Genomic DNA, 21,683 nt, shown 5'->3' on the forward strand with positions numbered 1-21,683 from the left:
TACTGATCTACATGCAGAGCATTTAGCTACATATGAAAAAACGGGTTGTTCTAGCGTTAATGAATAGTTTTAATTTAATCATCTATTTAAAGAAGTCTATAAACAACTTACAATCGAGCCAACCAGATTCGCCAACTCCCGCGGAACATGATTCACGACTAAGCGCATCAACAACGATCGTTCGAATGTTGTAAAAGTATTCTGATCGGCGAACATTGCACCGGCTGAACCAAACGACCTCCGTTGCACAAAACGGTTCAGACGATTTCTGTTAAATTCTCTTATGGACAAGGAGCAAGCTCGAGAGACGAAGGAAAGTACATAGAGAGAAGACAGAAAGGACAACTCGCGGGAAGAACATTTCGTTGCACGAGTGCGGCCAACGGTTATACTTTCTTATATAGAATCGTACAGAAACGCCATATAGACTACTATATGGCTGCCGCCAACTGATATATACGCGACGCTATCTGTATCCACTTACTTCCTCGTTTGGCAAACGATTCGAAGCGATTTAAAATGGGTCATCCTAACTAGAAAGACATGTACAACAAAGGAACGTGTCGGGAGCAGCACCCGCAATCAAATTCTTGAATCATTTCCCCCGATTATATTGTCTTCGATGTTCACCGAACGAAACACACGACACTCGTGCTTTGCCTTATGACATTTAAATTCTTGCGGTCGAACAAGCGAATTCCCAACAAGGGAAGAATTTTTAATTCGTACGAACTACCGTCATATCAATGATATCATTTTAAATTGGTAATAATCCCGCGTGAATAATTTTGAATTTCCTTTAAAATATCCATAAATTAAAGGAATTTACAATAGTATCGATAAAATTTCTAGGCGGATCATAAATAATTCATCGTAGCCGGAAATTCTAATAAAATGTCTATGGAAAGCATAAACATGGTGTTATTCAGTTTAGCATAGATCAAAACGATCCATCGAAGTCGAATAAGAAACGAAATGTAAATCCATTAATCTTTTCTATCATTTGCAGGCAGTAGGTATAGTTTTTCGAAAATGAAACGACTTTCCGAAGGTCCGTCGAAAATTGATTCACCACCTGTGTTGCGTACCTAATTATTATCAGAGAATTCGGCGTTCATTTATGCACGTGGAATTCCGCGGGAAAAATATATTGACAGTTATCGATTAATAACTACTTGTTGAAATCTACTGCGCCAAGTAAGCACACGAAGAAAAATATTCACAGAAAAAATTAATTTTTCATTTTCAATACTAAATAAAATATTTGTACTTTATTATTAAAATTTTGCTTCAATGCAATATCAACATTTTGAAATATGACAACTCCTTAAATTCGCCGCCGTCACATTATTTATACCTAAGCTTAGAAACCATGTGATACCTGTGAAAACCACATGAAAAATAGCTAGAGAGACAGAGATCGGCAAGATGGGAGAAACAAAAAATTCCATGATTCTTCCGAATCCTCCCATCGTGTCAGTAGTGGCGATCGATTGTCCAAGCAATATTGGTACCGGTAGCTGTGGGAGTCCTTTAAAACGTCTCTCTATGTTGTTCTCCGATCTTTTCTCCGCTCCTTTCAACAGATCCGCGCAGCAGATAAACTGACAATTAAAGCACACTGTGCAGTCTGTCTAGAGAAATCGTTAAGTATGAAAATAACTGTCCTATTGGACTTTCCCAAGAAGAAGGAATTCTCTCGAGGAGAATAGAAAGGGCCCTGTCATTTTCCATAAAATTTAGTATATCATGGTCACGCTGAGCTCCATAGTTTTTATCAGCTTTCCATCGACAAGGACATTTTTATTCGATCGTAAAAAAGATAGTACAAGCGTTTAGGAATTAATTACAGACCTTGTACGCCCTGATATGGCAGTATACCTTCGCCATTCTACGTGTAGTATGTACATAGATAACAAATTAGTATCGGCTCGGCACGAAACTTTATAGACTGCCATTAGACACCGTGTGTTTCCTATCACCAGGCATCGTGAAAGCTCGCAGCTCAACGGCTGAGAACGTGTTTCTGGTTGGACATAAATAATAGAACCACGTCGGCAATCGCTATAATTCAATTCACACCTGATAACCGCGACCACAGAATTTCCATATTACAGGCAGTAATAAAATTAAAAATATTTTCGGGGCGGTCCGCACGCTTCGGGGGGTCCCGCCGCTCTTCTCTTCGCTCCAGACGAACGAGCCGAGGTTCGCGATCCTTCACGTCTGCTGTCTTACGAATTTGTTCCTCGAATTTGTTTCTCGTTGTCTCCGGTGGTCTTTCCTTCTATACGACAAATGGCAACCGAACCGACAAACCTAAATGCTGCTGGGAGGCTACCACTTTTTTTGGAATTCCTACTTCGAATAGTGACTTATGCTCGGGAACAGGCAAATAATTCTTTTAACTCGTTTCACATTGTTCTATAAACGAATAGAACAACCATTTAAAATTATCCCGAATGAAATGTCGAAACGTTCGGTATTTATTCCTCTTTTCTTTAACAAATCGATTATGCTAATCTAGTGGACGCGTGTAAAGCAAATTTGAAACGTATTGGAGTGAAACGTATGTATCCGAATAAAGAACGCTTTGCTTCGTTTATTAATTGGAAATTATAAAATAATCAATCTTAATCCACATAATCGTAATTCATACCTCGTTAAATCAACGTTCGAAGGTTTAAAATTCCATTCGACAAATAAATCACGACATTACGAAAAAGGAATCTATTATGGCCAAGCACCTAACGGACATCCAGCTGACAGTCATAAATTTCAGCCAAAAAACTGACCGAAGAATCAATTTCGCCGACAAGAAGATGAATTCGGTAACCTATAATCTATACACCTAATCCGTATTACACTCACAGGCGTTATTTCCCTGGCGTACCTTTCACCGGCGATTCCTGGGTCCGTCCAGTTGATTGTTTTAGCTACAGGGGTGAGAATACATTATACATTAACGAACAAGCCGGCACGACCAAAAATAAGATTAACGACTCGCAGGTATTTACGACCGTGACTTGTCGGGATCGTTTAAACAAATGTTTGTTTCCTGGCTGAACGACTCCGCCTCGTCAGCCTTTCTTTGCAGGTCGTGCAAGGAGTTTCTTTGGATCTTTTAAGCGGCGGCGTACGCGCTCGTGGCACCGCACCAATCACCCCCAAATATACGCCCACTTTTGTCATCCCCATCGGTGCCGCATTCTATCCGACCGCATTGCCAAGAAGTTCATTTTTGTGGACGAAACAGCCGGCGAGCACGCATGTACTCGATCAACGAAATTACTTCCCAACGTTATCCATTCGATCGTTTGTACGCGATCGTATGTACCTAAACGCCAATTTTCTCGATATAACGCGCAGATTTACGATGCACCGTTTACCTCCGTTTCCCTTGTCGCGAACAAATCAGGGAACGACGGTGAAGAAATAACGTGTCGGAAAACAGCCAACGGATTATAAATTTGACAATTTCTTCGCGTGCCGCTGCGGCATCTGATGAAAGATGTTACACTTAACGCTGTTGTAGATAACGTTGCTGCGTCCAAAACCGTTTGAGGTTTCGAGACGCAAACTGCGTCCAACAAGAGAAAGTTCCAAACTTCTCCCTCCTGGACACGACTTATAGTTAGAAGTCTCGAACAGTGTTGAACGCAACGAAGACATCTACAACAGTGCTAAGTATGACAATGTTAACCGTGATAACTCGATCCGTGAAAGCCTCAAAACTCTCAGATGAAAGATGGGAAGAAAGAGGAAAACTAGGGTTAACCGAAGATATAGAGGAAGAGGAGAAAATCAGACGAAAACGAAAGGATACCGCGAAGGAATAAGAGGGGAAAAAAGGGAAAATGTCTGTGGGGACAGAGGGGTTGAAAGGAGAGGCAGGTAGAACAGAACGGTGGGCGCTGGCTCATACGCGCGCCATTCACAAGAAATTTATGTACCAGAAGCATAAAGCCACTGCCGCGTCTTCCAGACCCTAGTGCATCGGAGACATCCAAACTACCGAATTCACAAATGTTCTTTTCTTCCCCATTCTCTCTGTCTTGCCCCTCTTTCGTCGAACTCATTCCTCTCTATACACGTATTGTAGCTACAATTCAAACGGATGCTGCATTCCAGCGGATATAGTAATGTCGGATATAAGAAACGCGAATCTGATGGAGGTGGACGAGGAGAGAGAGAGTGGAGAGATAAAAGAAAAGTAACACTATTGCCCCTCAACGATCGTCGTCGGTCTATGAGAAATTCCTTACGGGACGTCTGTAAGCCATTATTCGATGCGTTTGTATTAAAGGGAGTCCCCAGTACACGTATAGCCGATGTCATTATGTTCCCTTAACGATTGAACACAAGCACATAGTATTGTTTAAATGAATGTCACTCGGTACATCCGGGAATGGTTCTAGGTGGAATGGTAAGACTTCGACGTTAAAAGGACAAAGATCCTACATATCCAAGCAATATTCCGGGATCTATTCTCTTTGGACGAATTTATATCAGACTGTTGAATACCGTGGAAACCGCGAGTTTCTTATCTCTGTCAAACGGCCAGAATCGATCAAAGTAAAGTAAAATAAAGGATTTTTATATGCACAGTTTGTTATATGGAATATTTGAATATTATACCAAAGGATTTATCTTTGCATTATAAAACTCAACAATTTTGTATTATGAAATATTACTTGCATTCGGCCCAATAAGAAGTTACTTATCTACACACAGACATATTTTATATACAATGCATCGTACAATTTTTACGCTGCATAATATAAATTGAATTTTGCCTAACTAGGTCTACTAACTTGTAATTCATTTTGTCATCTAATTTTTAATTATACCAGTTAATGGAATAACAGAATACCTGAATAGCAGAATAAGCCTCTAAGATAGAAGCAAAAAAAAAGGTTTAGCTTCTAAGAGCGCAATATTCTAACGTTTTAAGCTTCCTAGAGTTATGCAAAAAAGATACGTATAAACAATACATACACACATAGTAGCGTAATTATGAAAAGAAAGTACTTAGCAAATTCTAGGTAATAATTCCACCTCTGTAATGATTTCGTAGAACGCAATATCCGTGAGCAGGTAAACATCAACCAGGCGGATTGGTTGCACGCGTATGCAACAGACCACGCACCCACATACGGCAGTAAGTACATAGTACCTGCGCGTAACGATGGCTCGCAAAATAAGAGAAACGGCGAAACACGATCGGGCAGGAAGATAAGGTTGGCTACTGCAAGATCTCCTTTACTCCGCGGGGTTCCCGGAAAGAGAGGGCCTCGAGATGGACACTCGCCATCTCATCTAGCAGAGATAGGCTGTGGCCCAGCTACCATATCTGATGAAACGCGATGGATGGGACAGCGTGACACTAAAGTACGAAACAAAAGTGTCCTCCGTGGCGTGCTCCGCTCTGCCCCACGGTATCTAAAACCCTATGTTTCGACCACCCCCTTCGGCACCCACACCTGGAACCACGCGATGACCGCGTTGGGACCCGACAAAAACTTTTACTATCTTTTCGTCAATTTGTTACCTACTTTCACGTTAGTCGCCGAGTCACCTCCTTCTATAACGTTTGCCTTTTTTATCCTAACACTGGACACGTATAAAACTCGGAATCTTTCCCCCGTATGAATACATAGCGGTGTCATTTTATGTATTATCATGTTTCGTGTAGTCAGACGTTCATACGATTGTCTACGGATTTTTATGCAAATTTATACTTTTACGAATACAACCGAAGAAATAGAAGTTAGACAGAGACGTTTGTTTTTTATTTATTAAAAGTTGTAACGAGTACCTTGTATATTTTATATATTTTCGCATAAAATGACCGATTTTCCACATTTCTGTCCTTTACAATCGCTAAAAATTTGTAGATGATCTTGACAAAATTAATGTTTGCCTATGTTCAGGTAGAGATATACTCATATACAAAATTTAACAAAACGATTTAGATTCCTCATTTTATCCCAGTATTCTCTATTGGTCTGGTTAATTGGAGTTCTTGGAACAGCAGCCCGCTATTTCTCTCGATATCCATGATTTTTCTTTCACGTAATAGAAGCTCGTGTTCAAACAAATCGATTCAATCAGACGAAATTTCATGAATCATGCATTAACTAAAGTTTCGTTTAACTACATGTACTTCCACTCAGCTTTATTTCTTTACTAGCAGACGAAAATATTAGAACTTGATCTTCTCAATACATAAAACTATTTTACGATATCTCTTGTTCCTTCAGCCGTCGCTCGATTTCTACAAATGTTCGACGACGATTGCGTATAGAGATTCGCGACAGTGCAGAGAAGAGCTATGTAAGGCGAACAAGTTCTATCAACGAATGACATGTTTATATGGTTTCCTCGGTGTCGATCGTCGTGGAACTTGGAGAGCAAAATCGCTGTAGCGCAGTGGGTCTCTCGACGTGACGCACGATCCCCTTACAGGCGCCAGCCTGCTAGAAGAAGAGGCGGACGAAGAAGACGAAGAAGAAGAGAAAGAAGGCGTTCCGACGAAACGGAGCGCGGTGTCGGAGCCAGATAAGATCTCCGAAACGGGGATCAGTAATATTTTACAAAGTCATCGAAGTTGCTCGCTAACTTCGGCATAAATTACAATCGCCGTCTCCTTCTCTCTTTCTTTCGCCCAGTCTTTGGCGTTCATCCCTTTCGCGAAGTTCCCTTCTACGGCTATGGGAAGATGGGAAATTGTACTCATCGTTGCGCATCACGAGTGTTAAACAAACATTTACCATCGTTTAATAACATAGGACATCAGGCCCACCTCGTTGCAAGCCAATAGATCTGTTCAAAGAATACGCCAGAATCGAAAAATCGCGGGAATTAATAAACACGTGAATAGTGGCTAAATAAATAAAGCTCTTCGGAGATTGAGCATGTTTATATGAACATAGTCGTGGTAAATTATGTATCCACTCGAGTGTCGAACGAGAAGGTGGTATAAAACGAGTAAATTTACGTATTGTTGATTTAACGTGGCTTGAACAATGTCATGCGAGTTTCGAGTAGTAAGTTTCGATATATTAATTGAAGTTGTTAGATTTATTTTACCATTAGCTGATAATCGTATTTTGTATAATGTGTACGAGATAGATTATGACATTGATAAAAAACAAGAAAGTTATTATCAATTTCCATTGAGAAAGTCCTTCTGTCTTCCTGCTTTTACAGGCGATGTAGAATGAAGAAAATTTTTTATGAAAATTTCAAAATACTTTCATATTTTTACGATTTCTTTCTCGATAATTCGAAGTGATTGCAATAAATTGAGTTATTTAATTCAATAGATTAATTGCATAACGAAAGAATTACTCATTTAACAGTTTGCCATGATTTTAAAATACCATTAGTATAATCAAGTATGACCTTATTCTCGCTTAAAGGGACACCCATTTTGGCAATTAAAAAATGTTAGGTGTCAAAAAATGTTCGGCAATTCAATATCAGAAAAGTTAAAGTTCCTGCCCGTCCTAGATTTGTAAATGGACAGCACGATGTTTGTATTCGGACAGATTTCGAAAGTTTGGGATAAAAGTTGCGCACAACCATAATTCCTCCACCATGAAATCGTGTGTTTGCCCGCGAGATTAGCGTCTACGACAAGGCACAATACCGCCGTTTATTACTTCCGACAGTGAACAAACCGATTACCATCGTCGAAGCCCGTTACTTAACATTTCGCTGAAAGAAAAAAAGAAAAAAAAAAGGAAAAAAGAAGAAGAACGAAACGAAAGCCAAAAAGTCCGAGAAACACGAAGTCCGGACCATGACACGAATACATTCTTCACTACAAACTTTGCCAGGGACTTGTTCATAAATCATATCTGAAAAAAATGTTTGCAGTGCTGTGCGACATGCGCTAGCAAAATATCACGTATGGCAGCGGTGAATGATGGTTTCGGTATGCCTGACAAATTAATTCGATGTCTTCGACGCGTAATTTTGAAGATTTTTAATGTTTCTTCGATTTTTACGTGTTCGACGATCCCTCGGCTACGAGCAAATCGCATGGTGTAAAAACTTTATGAATTATTACAGCCTGTATTATTAATCAGACAAATCATCGCGCATGTTAAATCGTATATCTACATGAATTCCTCTGGAAGAAAGGTTCGCATCATAAATATTGACGGAGATTTCATTCTGGAAGGTATCCACGTTACAAAGTTATTTACAAGAAAGATGCTAATTTTATCATAGATCATCCGTCAAGTGAGCTTCTTTAATTTATATGTATCGAAGAATGGAGTTTTTCGAATCAAATTATATTAAAGCAGTAGAACAAACTAATAAAAGCTACGTTAGTTTAGCAACAGAGTATTGAAAGTATTAGGTTATGCGAAAAGCTTCTTTCGTTTCATAAGGCGATAACAGACGAACAACAACTTCTGTTTTATATTATTTTATTGAATTAGGTATGATCCATTTCGTTCTATTTATATTATTATGTTCGTGCATAATGCAATAAATTAATATAAAAGAAAAAACATTGTGCGTCTATTATTTCCTTATAACACGAAAGTAACTTTTCGGACGACCTAATAATTCTCGAAAAAAGGAAGGAAAAAGGAAGATTCGTGACTGATGTTACTCGTACTATATTCATTCCCGTTTCTATGAATTATTTCAACCGATACAATTGATAATTATTATCTGAAATAATCTAATTAATTTATGAATTATTGCAGTAGGAAAAATACGTCCAACACAGATTTATTTAAATAAATAAAATAGATAAATCATATTTTCCTGTAATACACAAGGTTTGTGACAAAATACACGAAATCACGAACTCTCGAGACAAAGCAAAGTGACTTTTACCTCCGTGAAAACAACGAGGGTGGTTAGCCTGAATGTAACCGAGAAGTTAACACGATAGCGATCTGAATTTTGAAGATTTCCAAGGGTTGAAATACAGATATCACCCACGAAGACAACCTATCCATTTTCGAGTGGATTCCAACCTGAACTTAAGTCAGAAATTAATATTCTTCTTCAACATGCAGAATTTGCCTACTGCGGTTGAACGGTCTCAAGGGAAAATCTCAGGTATTCTGGCTGAACTGCATGGAATGGTAAGAATGAAGGAATACTATACGATCCGATATGTATGCATGTGTGTGTGTGCCTATCTGCCTTCTGATTTCCAACATTTACATCATTCCTTTTGTGCTAAAGAATGAGAAAATTTATCTCCGTCTATACATATTTTACTCTATTGTTAATCTATCCATCAATACAATATAATTCATTATCTATACATTCATTCCACTTTCAATAGTATTAATTCAATTAACATTAAATTGATTTTAAATGTACGATTATTGTTAATTTTAATAACGAGCATTCTACCTTATATTTATTTTTCACTGTAATATTAAATGGCAACGTGCTGAATGAAAGATTCGCGTATATATAGCGAGTATCTACACTCACTTTATGAAATGCAAACGAAAAAAGAACTTTCGAAGCGATAAACATCGGCACGAGCGATGAAAACATTTCAATATTCTTCGCTGCTGACATACTGCAAGTAACACGTATAACCATGTCTATCATTTCATCTTTTAGTCATTTATCTTTCGTGCTGCATCTTTTCTCACGATAAATAAGCCTTATGAAACTCGTAATATACAAGACGAGCAGAGTTAAGTGGATAAATGTGAAATATTAAATTTATCGCAAATTCGATCAAAAAGTGGTTTGATTATGTAATTCTAATAAATTAGCACGACTACTCGTACTCGTATAACGAGTAAAATATTGGTAAATGTGTTCCCACTGTTAATGGAAGAAATCACAACCCTCGTTCGGATTAGTCAAACTACCTGATTATAACGAATATATAAGAATAATTCACAGGAAAGTTGCATGTATACTAATATTAATTATTAGTACCAATTGTATGTATACTAATATTAATTATTAGTATCTCTATTATCGTTCTCTTCTTCCACCGCTCGTTTAAAACGTAATAAAAATAATAATAAATATAATAAAAAACCTTGTGCAAAGGATGAAAGAAAAGAATGTTTATATGATAAACTCAAGCTCAACAAATAACTATCATAAACGCTAACTGGAACTATTGACACAATATCTAAATAAGCAATAATATCAGCAAGCGATTGATTAGATTAGATGATAGAAGATTACAGGAATAGAACCAAAGACGAAGGAGATGCAGTACATTAAATGCATGAATTATAGCATCGATCGTGTAAAAGAATAGTAGTGTGAAACAATGACAAGTACGTGTACATACAACGTAAAACCTAAAAGCCAAGGCCGCGTTAGCCTAAAGCTAAGCTATCGCGAGGCGAGCTTCCAGAACGATCCTCGACAAGCATCCTCCATCCACCGATTCCTTGGCAAATTACACGCGTACGAAATTCAATCCAAAATTAAAATCGACTTTAAAGCGCATCTTTTACAATGTATATGGTGACTAGGGGTTATCGGCTTAAATTCATCGAGGACGGTGTCCGGAGTGAAAAAAATGAAAAGAAAAGAAAAGAAAGTAAAGGGGGAGAGAAAGGTAGAAAGCGTACAGCGTGTCGGCGAAGACGGTATCACGTTTCGTGTGAGCCGATATTTGTTACACGTTCTTATAGAAGATGAAGAAGCGGTCCGTCGTGCGGTCTCAAGGCGCAGAGGTGAGTGAGAATGGGTGCTGGCACGAGTACGAGAGCACGAGCACGAGCACGAACACGAAAACAGGAGAAGAGAAGAGAAGAGAAGAGAAGAGAAGAGAAGAGATGAGAAGAGAGGAGAGGAGAGGAGAGAAGAAGAAGAGGAGAAGAAAGAAGAAGAAAAGAGAGAAAGAGAGAGCACAAGCACACGCGGCCACGAGCTCGCACGGGTATTTCAGGGCCCTATTAACGAGTGGCCCCCCGCGGCCGGCGCAACGGGCCCAATCAACCCAACTCCAATTCCTGGCCCTCGCTTCGACTTGTTTTATGTAATGCCCGCGACGCCAGAATCAATTAGTCGGGGCACCCTCCTATTTTGCGTATGCATGCACGCCTATATGCATAGCGGTCAATCCCGGCCAAAAAGGTTCCGAACTTATTTGCAACTGTCCGTTGTTGGTCCAGAGGACGTCGGTAGACGAGAAAAACCGGTTCGCTTGGAGTTAGACGGAAATTAAATGACTCGAAACAAACGGGAATAGCGGTGCCCTCCTGACTCGTCTCCAGCCGTGCGTATCCGATTGCTAACGCCGATTTTCACATGGAAATCTATTCACCGTTGATACCACTTTTCATTACATCTGTAAAACACTCAAGTCCACAATGAACGTCTCTATACAGTCATTCTCAATTCCAAAGGCAGGTAGTTCTTATATTTAGGAGAAATACCTTCAAAATTGTTTCATTCGATACTTTTGTTTGTATATGAACCCTCAACTGATATCCTAATCCGGAGAGTATCCTAATCTATATTCTGATAATATGTATTACACAAAATATAAAATAAAAATTAAGACGAAGTATTTTAAATCAAAGTGGTTTAACCCAAACTTCTTTTAGATTATCTATTATCCATCGATTTAATCCTTAATCTAAATCTTCCAATATAAAGATACTGAAGAAGACGTAGCTTAACCCAGACATTCTTTACATTATCTATTATTCATCAGCAACAATTGAAGATATTATTTAATATATCAAACAATTTTTATTTCCTAGTATCTCTCGAAATTGTCCATAATCAAATTACAAATCTTTCGATATAAAGATACAATCTAAGAACCGTTACCTTAATAAAAGTAAGCAGAAAAACGAAGAAAAGATGTCACTGAATCACGTACGTATACGTATCCTGAAAATCAACAAACTTCAGTGAATGCCGCTAGATCACAGCACGACTGCGATACATACATCACACAGCGGCAACCAGCATGGGAGCGTACGATCGCACTTTGTTCAGCTACTAGGCAAACAATCGAGCTGGGCTATTCACGATCCAAAAAGCACTGCCGCGCATATCGAACGAAGTGTGTGCATACATCAAGCTTGTTTATATCTACGCTGGAGTCAGGACATGCAACAATACAGCAATTTGGCTTGGACCGATACCAGATCTCACGGAGGTGCCTTTCCCACCTTACCGTTACTAACACGGTCCATCGACAAACAAGCCTCCCTCGTTCCCAATGCCACACCAGTGGTATAGAACCAATTTTTATCCAATGAACACACACATTTTTTTCATACCTAGTATATATATTTTAAATCAACTCCTAGTTTCATTTTCTATTTTTATTGAAAATAAATAGTTAATATTTAATAAGTGCAACATCTAGGTTTCATTTTTCTAATTACATATTCGTACACAGTGCTATAAATAACAATTTCTTTCTAACAATAACATTTGACCGTACAATAGAAGTATTTAATAAAGAATTATTGACATATTTTCAAGCTACAATAAATGCTTCATATTTTCATAGAATATACAACACGATAATTAAATCATCCTCTCTTATACAAAGCAACAAATATATGTTATCTATATGTGTCTAAATATTGTCCGCATCTATGTTATAATTATATTAATATACTATACGAATGAGTAGCTGTATACATATTTGTAAAAAAATAAATTTGCATAAATATTAGCAGTCTAATTATCATTTATTAAATCATTATGAAAGAGACTCAAATATTAATTTGTCACATGTCTCATTATTTGTACCTTATCGATCAATGTTACTGTAAATAAAAATGGTTTCTATACCACTGGCATGCATCGATTTCACGGTGGCCCGTGCCACGTATCTCGGAACGTGTACACGCATACCTAAGTCGTACGAGACGCACCAACGCGTATGGATACCGGCACTGTATCCTCTATTTCTGGAATTCGATGCGATCTTATCTCAGCTTCGAAGCCGCCACGACCCCCGCGAAGAGGATGTTTGATTTACTATGAAAGGTAAGAGAAAAAGAAACACAGTAAAGCGACTTCGACGACATCGACCATGCGTTTAACAGCGACGGTTCTAAAAACACGATTTGCAAATGAAAATCATTTTTCTAACTTTCTTTTAAAGAAACTTTAAGCTTCAAATTTCGAAATATTTAAAACAAGATAAAATTTCTCGAGTAATACGTATCTTATTCTACTTCGATTCTGCTGGTATTCTGATGGTAATTGTATATTTTAATTATTTCAATAACGCAAGAAATATTTCAATTGCAAGATAACTTAATTATTCCATTCAATTATAAATTTTTATTTATCTTTCAATTTTGTGTATTTTACAGTTTGTATCCTATATTGCATAAAAAAATTATAGGTCGTTAAAAAGAAATAAATTCTTTGACAAACTATATCTGAATTACTATAAATAAAAAAAAACCTTTAAAAAACATTTGAATCAAATTTCAAACATACTTAAACGGTAAATTTGTAATTACATTTACAATTGCAATTATAAAAATCATATAACTATATTACATATTTTCCACTTATAATTAGTAAACTTATTGACGAGAACATTGCAGTTTGTAAATTTATTAGAAACGAAAAGTTACGGTATGTGCGAAAAAGGTACGGAACCTATATATTAAATTACAAATTTCAATTGTTTATTAACAAGAACACTCACCTCTTTCAATGGAACTTTAAAGGGAAGAATTTTTGTACCACTGATCACTGTGCCATAGGGTTTATATTCCAACCACCTAAGATAGAAAATAATAATAATGAATAAAGATACAACACACTTAAAGTATGTAAAATATGAACACATACATTTATTTATTCATCTATTTAATATACATTCATTATACGTATAAGTACACATATCACTGAACAACTATAAGCATAAACAGATAATGTTAAATAAAAAGAAATAGCGCCGCGTGAGTACTTATTCGGATTCATTCTTGATAATTTTAGATAACAGAAGTTGAAATTATTTAACACTCAACAATAATGGCATTTGAAAAATTTTATTTAATATATACAATCGGAATAATGTATTTCAATTTATATAATAATATCTATCTACATATATATAATATATATTAATATTAGAAAAAAGTATCGTCTATGAAATTACCTTACAATAAAGAAAAATGTGTTTCTCGACCGATAAGTTAACTACCATACAAACCGCATCGAGTAAATGCATTTAGAAATATTAAAAATGTAGTATTAATTGCGACTACGGAGCAGATAAACCTGAACACATTTGATAATATTTTAATTCACAATTACATTCCTACCGATAATATCGCTTAGAAAAGAAATATTAAAAACAATACAAGGAAAGTCAGAATAACATAACCTCTATGCAATGTGACCTCCGATTTAAATCATTGAATAAATAGTTTTAAATGCCTCATTAAACTCAATGGAATTGTAAAAAATAAAAAATAAATAATACTTGCCTCTCGGGTATAGATTTCATCATATTCTTTGCTTATTTAGATATTATAATGCGGAATTATAAGCATAACACCGAAACGCAATATCACCAACACAGTTTACACGGCACACATACATAGTAGCAAGATGCAGTCGATAGTACTCGCGACGCAGAACGAATGAATGATCGATCTATCGATTTCTCGATTTTCGCGCGCGCAATGCCGCTACGTTGAAAAATAAATTTCATACAAAAAGTATTTATAAAGATTATTTCTCTTAACCAAATTAAAAAGAATAAAATACTTACCGTTTGTTTACTATATGCATAAAAATTCTATAGATTAATATTTTTAAATAAATTTTTCAATAAATTTTCAATCAAATTTTCAGTTATATATAATAATGCGTTTAATTTATATGATATTAATGATAAATATTATAATGTGAAATTTAATTTCTTTGACTTCATTTTCTAAATATGACTGTGGACAAGCAAAACAGAAAAATATTTTTAGAAAAAAAGATTTTATTAGCTTGTTGGACACTGTACATCACCATCTTTTCTTGCTTTCAGTTGTAATATTTCATCTAATACCTTTTTTTCCAACTCCAGAAGTGCAGGTGGTTTTTTATACTACAAAAAAGAAATGAACATAATAATTATATATAGGTTACAGACCTTTATGCATTTGTAGAAAATTTAAAGGTGCAAAAATGCATAGAATAATATACAGAACTATATAAAATATACAAAATACTCAATATTTAATAAATGAAATCACTACTTAGATCCTGTCCTTCGACTTATATTCACAAAAATATAATATTGCATAAAAGTCTGCAGTCTAGTTATGTAAATGTATTAAAAATACAGATACTTCTCGTACCGTAATAATTAGCGTACTGTATTGATGTGTGAAGGATATTCTGTCTTGTACTACTTTTAATCCAGCACGTTCTAAATCTGGAACTATTATCTTTTTAAAATATTTTTTGTTGGTTGTACGAACAGTTATTGTGTTATCATCTTCTGCTGTTACACTATATACATTCTGTGGATATGGCAAATTCCTTATGCGCCATTCAAGTGCAGTTTTTGTAATTCTTCTTGTAATAAATGGCTATTATAAAGATATATATAGTAGTGATTATTATTCATTATATTTTGGAAAATTCAAACATATATTTAGATTAAATAGGTTATCATGTATTAGATACATGATATAATCTTATACTGTGCAAAATATACTTTACATACAGCACTTGAACTTTCCTGAATCCCATATGCTTCAATATTATTTTGTCTAGGTTCAGGGTCTCCAATTTCTACTTTCCAACCTATATCTTGTCCAAGTTTACCTTTCTCTCTCCATGCTCTCCGTACTAAAACATTTGTTTCTAAGTGGTATTCTTCTACCATTTCCCTACCATCTTCCATTAAAAAATGGACTTTTCTTTTTCCTATATATAAAAGTATGTAAAAACATTACATTTGATATAACTTTAAGAAGATGTAACATTGCTTTATGTAACCATATGTAATTATATACATCAAATTACATCTGACAACATATGTTAAAATAACATTTAAATAGCTGACAAAAGAAATAAAAATGCCAATAAAATCATATACTAGGCACATTCATATCTGTAATTTTGTAAAGCACATTTATATTTTACATTACATGTAAATGAATTTTACATATAATATATAACAGATTTTACATATAATACATAATTCAATTACAGAGAAACGTTTGAGATTAATCCATGACATTGTCAATAACAAACGTATAATACAAAATTTCAACTGACAGTATTTATTGATTAAACATTTTGAAGGTTAAAACTGTACATTTAAAAATCTTTACATTTAAGCAATCTTTGAATAATTCTTACACAAAAAAGTTCAATACATAACGAAAGCTTTAAGAATATGACATTAGTATATTTTTAAATTATCTTACCATCTTGGATAATTGCAGTTTTCGTAGCATTTTGAATAAGTCTCAACCACTCCTCAGGCGCCATTGGTAAATACTTCATCAGTCTCCTAGCAACTCTCTGCAATTACATATATTTCATATCACGATAGCTATTGATACTTTACTAATATTCAAAATACTACACTTAAAAAATCATTAAACGATTTGATTAGAAAGAAATATGTTTAAATATATAAATAATGTAAATATCATAATATATAAAATAAATTGTTAATATTTCTCATTAGCCATATTAATTATTTACAGCTGTTTACAAAAGGGAATATATAGGTACATACATTTTACTTGACTTATAATTAGTAAAAGTCCTTGGAACCTTGAGGGGAGAAGTATTTATATTCATCGCTTATTCAGGGAATATATTCTTCACAATACATTTACAATAAATTATACACTATAATTTTTATATGATGTTTAACTTTCTTGTTATATACTATGAAAATTATTCTTTTACTTACGTATTATATGACTATTCTAGTATGCTTTCTAGCATCACATGTAATATATATAAACAATAAATATTATAATTTTTTGCAAATATATTGCAGAGCTTATTTATTCTTATTCATAGAGAAATATATTGCAAAGAGCCAAAGAAATAAAATAGTATTAGGCAAAATTAGGTTTTGCAAAATGATATATCAGACTATCCTGAATATTTTTGGTCTATAACACTGTAACTTCATTTAAAATTTCAACTTTTGTTCATATTAAAAAATCTATGTTACTTTTGCAATAGAAATATATTATGTAATATTTTTATTATAAAAATTATTTTTGTTTATCAGCATTATAATTACATGGGTAACAGCTTTCACAGTTTCATTTTTATTTTTAAATTCTTAATTTTTCATAAATAGCATGAAGATGGACAAGTATCATGCACATATTATATTAAAATGTATACAGTAATTTCCCCAAAGGTTTATTCAGCTTTATTTATACAATATAGAAATTTAATGACATAGGAGATCTTAAAATGACAATGTGATCAGATGGAATTGAGGTGTATAAATCTAGTTCGTTTGTACAATTCACGAACAGAGTAATTGTAAATTATTCTTTTTGCAGCAATTCTTAACAACGTGATCTCCACTCGCTAAATACAGTACGTAAAGGCAGCCTACACCCAATAATATAAATACAATTGTGTATGTAAATGTTAATAAAGACATGACTATTATAAATTGTCGGCGTAAACAGTAGTTCTTTTTCGTTTTTAATCTTATAACATATATCTCAATTATTACTCTGCATATATGTATTTATACATATACATGTATATACATAAATACATATGTTCGATATTTATATATGTATAATATTTATAGAAAATTATTCTAACTATATTAATATATATATACAAAGACAAATGTGAAATACCTAAACTTTATTCGTCCCTTACTTTATAAAAATATGTGTATTTGTTATGTTTTCATTCATGTTTCAAACAATACTATTATTAATATTGTAGCAGTACAATACGTTGCGTTAAAAGTATCCACATAGTCACATTAATTACTAGATATCTCCCCACTTTATATTACAATTTATCGTTAATATTTCATTTGAACGGACTGAAATTTAACATTTTTGGAGCAGTTTACTGTACAGAACACTAAACAGTTCATAGAACAATATATATTATTCGATGCTTTAACACACATTGTTTATTATTTAAATCGTTCCTTCCATTTAATTTCCAATTTAATAAATGCAAGTTTAATTTTGCATTCCTGTTTTTTATCATTGCAAATTACAAATATGTTGTCCAACAAATGTTTATTTCCCTAGCATTGCATATTTGTGCAGATATATTTTATCTCTTCCCCATTGAGTTATGTATAACAAACTCAATGTAACTTCCTTTTTTATTCCTACCAAAATATGGAAATATTTATGAAGTTTGGCAAGTTTATATAATTTTGAAAGTGATTTAATTTAATAGACACGAATTATGTTGAATAATCATATTTCGATGTGATCGTAGATAGTTAACACCTACGTCAGTTATATATCAAATATATATCATATGTATATATATTCATAACTGAAACAACTGCATCGAAACGCGTTAAATCCTCTTCATAAAAATGTAAGTATATGTAATATACTCACTATATGTATATGTAATATACCCACGGTGCGTAAAAAACATACATGTACATATACATGCATTTAGGATTAAAACACACTTGTGTTATAAAAATAACAAAAGAGAATTGTAAGAAAATTATTTTAATTGGATTATTATTATACTGTTCCCTTGAATTTGAATAGAAAAAAAGTGACACTTAAAAAATTTTATAATATGATTCTTTTTTTTTTAAATGAGCTCGTGACTGTAAATCAACTCATAATGATATAGTTGTTTAAAATAATAAATAAAAATTTTACATTAAGAAATATAACGCAGACTTTTATAAATGTTGTCTACTTTTTTTCTATTTATATTGTTTATTGGTTTATTTATGCTATATAACTATATGTACAATCGACATTTCTTACGTTTGATGATTATTCTTCAGTTGTAAAGAAATGTGAGACTCAATGTGAGTTTCTGCAAAACTTTTGAAAAATTTTTTCATTTATTTGAACATGTGTGAAATATATCAGTATTAAGCAATAAGCTTTCTACGCAAACTCGTCATTGTGGTATTTAAAATTGTAAGTAATTTTTATCTCAGCACCGCCTTTACGTTCGTTTTGCAAAAGTGCAGCCGGTATATGAAGAAAATAGAGTTTCTCTTTCCAAACGTTTTAAAACGTGATTTCTTGATAATTTCATTCCTTATGTTCAGGATCAGGTTTTGTTTTTGGTTCCATTGTTGTAGGACGTGGATGGTGAGGATTTGTCTGGTTCCTTGGCACTAACAACACATTTCCATCGGCAGACTGTTGAAGACTGTATTCGTAAGGATGATATTGATTGCCATCAGGGTCGCGCAAGGACTGTAAATTAAGTGGTAAAGTTGTTTTTAATTTTAATATACGAATAATATTACATCCAATTATTAACTTATATTATTTACAAGCCGAATTTCCAATTTATTTGCAAAATAAATAACTAATAGAATATACTAACTTGAAATACATGACGGTAAAGTTGACTAAATTTGTCTTTTACACGTTGTCTTTCAATAAGCATGAATTCTCGTTCACGAATAAGCCTCATCTTGCGGTCTCTCATCTCCTTTACTTCGTCAGCAAGACTAATGATTTGATCTAGCTTACGCTTGCGACAGTTTTGGGCGGCAACTTTGTTCTTGCCCCGTCTTCTAATGTCACGTATCAAAGACAATTGTGCTTCGCTGAGATCATATTTACTAAGACGTTCGTTAAATTCGTCCATTGGTAGATTAATAATATCATTCACCGGAATAGGGACATTCAACGCCCTTGCTCTTTTCTCATCTCTAGTTAGGTGTTCCTCGCTATCACTTTTACGTACTAAAAAAGACATTAACGAAGATTACAAATGTAATACTATTGAATTATAAATATTACATATTATTAAAGTATATTATAATGTTATTAATATTATTAATATTTTTAATAATATTTTTTAATTATTGAAGTTAATAATATAGTATTATTACATTATAATATTATTAAAGTATGCAACAATCATGTTGCCAGTTTGATCTATACAGTTCACCTTTTTTGTCACGAGAAACTGGACGTTGAAGAGATCCGGAACTTTCTGCAGGTAAATGGTACGTGTGATTATGATGAACGTGTTCTATAGCTGAACGTCCTGATGATATAAAAAAGAAGCAAGTATTATTATGCTTAATACCTGACACATCTCGCTTACTTAAATAATACATAATACATTTTATTTAAAATATTTTATCGTCTTAGAGTTCTGTAAGGTAAAGCTAAGAAATATCTGTTTGATATAAATATTTAGAAGCTAAGAGGTCAGTTTTACCTGATTGATGACGACTGAAATCTACACTACAACTATATTTTATTTCAGGTTGAGGCCCGGCTGCACCCTCGATCGGGCCAGAATAGGCATTTCCTGGTGCCCCAGCACCGACTGTGTGCGATTCATATTCATATTTCATTGGAGTGGTAGGATGTGCTGTAGCTCCGAGAGGCGAACCTGCCATGTATGAAAAATAGATGTAAAATCCATTAAATCTTAATTACATACGATGCCACATTGTATCGATTGTTTATATATATATATATATATAAACTAACCAGTTCCTTGTTCCTGGAAGTATCGTTTTGCAAACATCTGATGTTTTTTTTGAGCAACTGGAGGCATTGTACGCTCCGTTTGACATCTTGGAGAACCAGCATTCCTTCCAGAAACGGAATAGCTGCAGTCGTATGACATGCGGTATTTGCTAATAACAAAATGACTAATATAATTACATAAACATTATTAATATTATGATTTAGAATTTACGTCATTTACTTTCATTTATCGACAAAATTATATAGTCTTAGAAAAACTGTAACTTGCGACAGTCGTATCTTACATGACTAATTATTAATTATCGTAATTTGTAAAATTATATTGCAAAACATTATTTGTTTCATTACCATCTTGGTTTTATTATGTAAGAGCATTTAATAAAAATTTCAGTGATAACGTTAATTCGAACAGGAAGCGAGATTGCAATACAAAATATAGGAATTACTTATCAATTTGTCCGATTGGTAAATAACATTCTATTGAAATTGTTTCATTATTTCAATATAATTTAATCACCTAGCATAATCCATAGTATAATGAGAATCAGCTTGTGTATGGCTAGAATTAGATCCAGTTTCCATCCACTCGCCATCCGAAAGGGATGGTACACGTTCGCTGCCCATGCTGCTGACAGCACTATCACTGGATGCATCCATCCTTTCGTCTGTTACACCCGGAAGTGTCGTAACTCCTGTTGCCGAAGAGGTTGTACCACCAGCTGTCTGAACTCCTGACAAGGCTGCTGCTCCCGTTGGACCAGAAGCGTTGTTGTTACCATTATCTAGCATGCGCATGGTATACATGCCTGTAACATTTTATTTTAATAATAATATGTTATCATTATATATTATATTAATGTAATTTAAGTTATAATATAAATCACATAACTATAATTAAATTTATCTAATAAAGGATTTTTTGTAGAACCAAAGAGAGAGAGAGAGAATTAAGGCAAAAATATAAATACGGACAAATATGAAAATAAAGACTACTTTGTGAAATGATATATGTATATGATAATACGAAAAGGCGATTTTATG

General features: G+C 34.1%; 3 protein-coding genes across 9 annotated transcripts in view; all 3 read right to left on the minus strand.

Moving 5' to 3' along the window:
* Positions 1-14,900, minus strand: part of LOC126869479 (RNA/RNP complex-1-interacting phosphatase) — a 49,186-nt gene extending 34,286 nt beyond the window's left edge. Inside the window, exons 1-2 of the mRNA XM_050626082.1 lie at positions 14,445-14,900; positions 13,658-13,733 (exon numbers count right to left, since the gene is read on the minus strand). Of these exons, the coding sequence (XP_050482039.1) occupies positions 13,658-13,733; positions 14,445-14,467 (99 nt within the window). The 5' untranslated portion in view covers positions 14,468-14,900. The remainder of the gene's footprint in view (positions 1-13,657; positions 13,734-14,444) is intronic.
* The window catches only part of LOC126869480 (protein DPCD), a 37,849-nt gene extending 20,650 nt beyond the window's left edge, over positions 1-17,199 (minus strand). The window contains exons 1-4 of one of the 2 annotated variants that reach the window (XM_050626083.1): positions 16,392-17,199; positions 15,683-15,885; positions 15,312-15,545; positions 14,931-15,058 (exon numbers count right to left, since the gene is read on the minus strand). In XM_050626083.1, the coding sequence (XP_050482040.1) occupies positions 14,954-15,058; positions 15,312-15,545; positions 15,683-15,885; positions 16,392-16,470 (621 nt within the window). In that variant the 5' untranslated portion in view covers positions 16,471-17,199 and the 3' untranslated portion in view covers positions 14,931-14,953. Of the gene's footprint in view, positions 1-14,930; positions 15,059-15,311; positions 15,546-15,682; positions 15,886-16,391 lie in introns of those variants that run through there. The other variant, XM_050626085.1, reaches the window with a different exon arrangement.
* Positions 17,200-17,332: 133 nt separating this feature from the next.
* Positions 17,333-21,683, minus strand: part of LOC126869477 (segmentation protein cap'n'collar) — a 112,025-nt gene continuing 107,674 nt past the window's right edge. For all 6 annotated transcript variants that reach the window (XM_050626073.1, XM_050626072.1, XM_050626074.1 and 3 more), the window contains exons 8-13: positions 21,160-21,448; positions 20,643-20,791; positions 20,365-20,541; positions 20,089-20,187; positions 19,516-19,880; positions 17,333-19,382 (exon numbers count right to left, since the gene is read on the minus strand). In XM_050626073.1, the coding sequence (XP_050482030.1) occupies positions 19,215-19,382; positions 19,516-19,880; positions 20,089-20,187; positions 20,365-20,541; positions 20,643-20,791; positions 21,160-21,448 (1,247 nt within the window). In that variant the 3' untranslated portion in view covers positions 17,333-19,214. The remainder of the gene's footprint in view (positions 19,383-19,515; positions 19,881-20,088; positions 20,188-20,364; positions 20,542-20,642; positions 20,792-21,159; positions 21,449-21,683) is intronic.

Source organism: Bombus huntii, chromosome 9 (assembly GCF_024542735.1).
Source record: "Bombus huntii isolate Logan2020A chromosome 9, iyBomHunt1.1, whole genome shotgun sequence".
NCBI lineage: Eukaryota > Metazoa > Arthropoda > Insecta > Hymenoptera > Apidae > Bombus > Bombus huntii.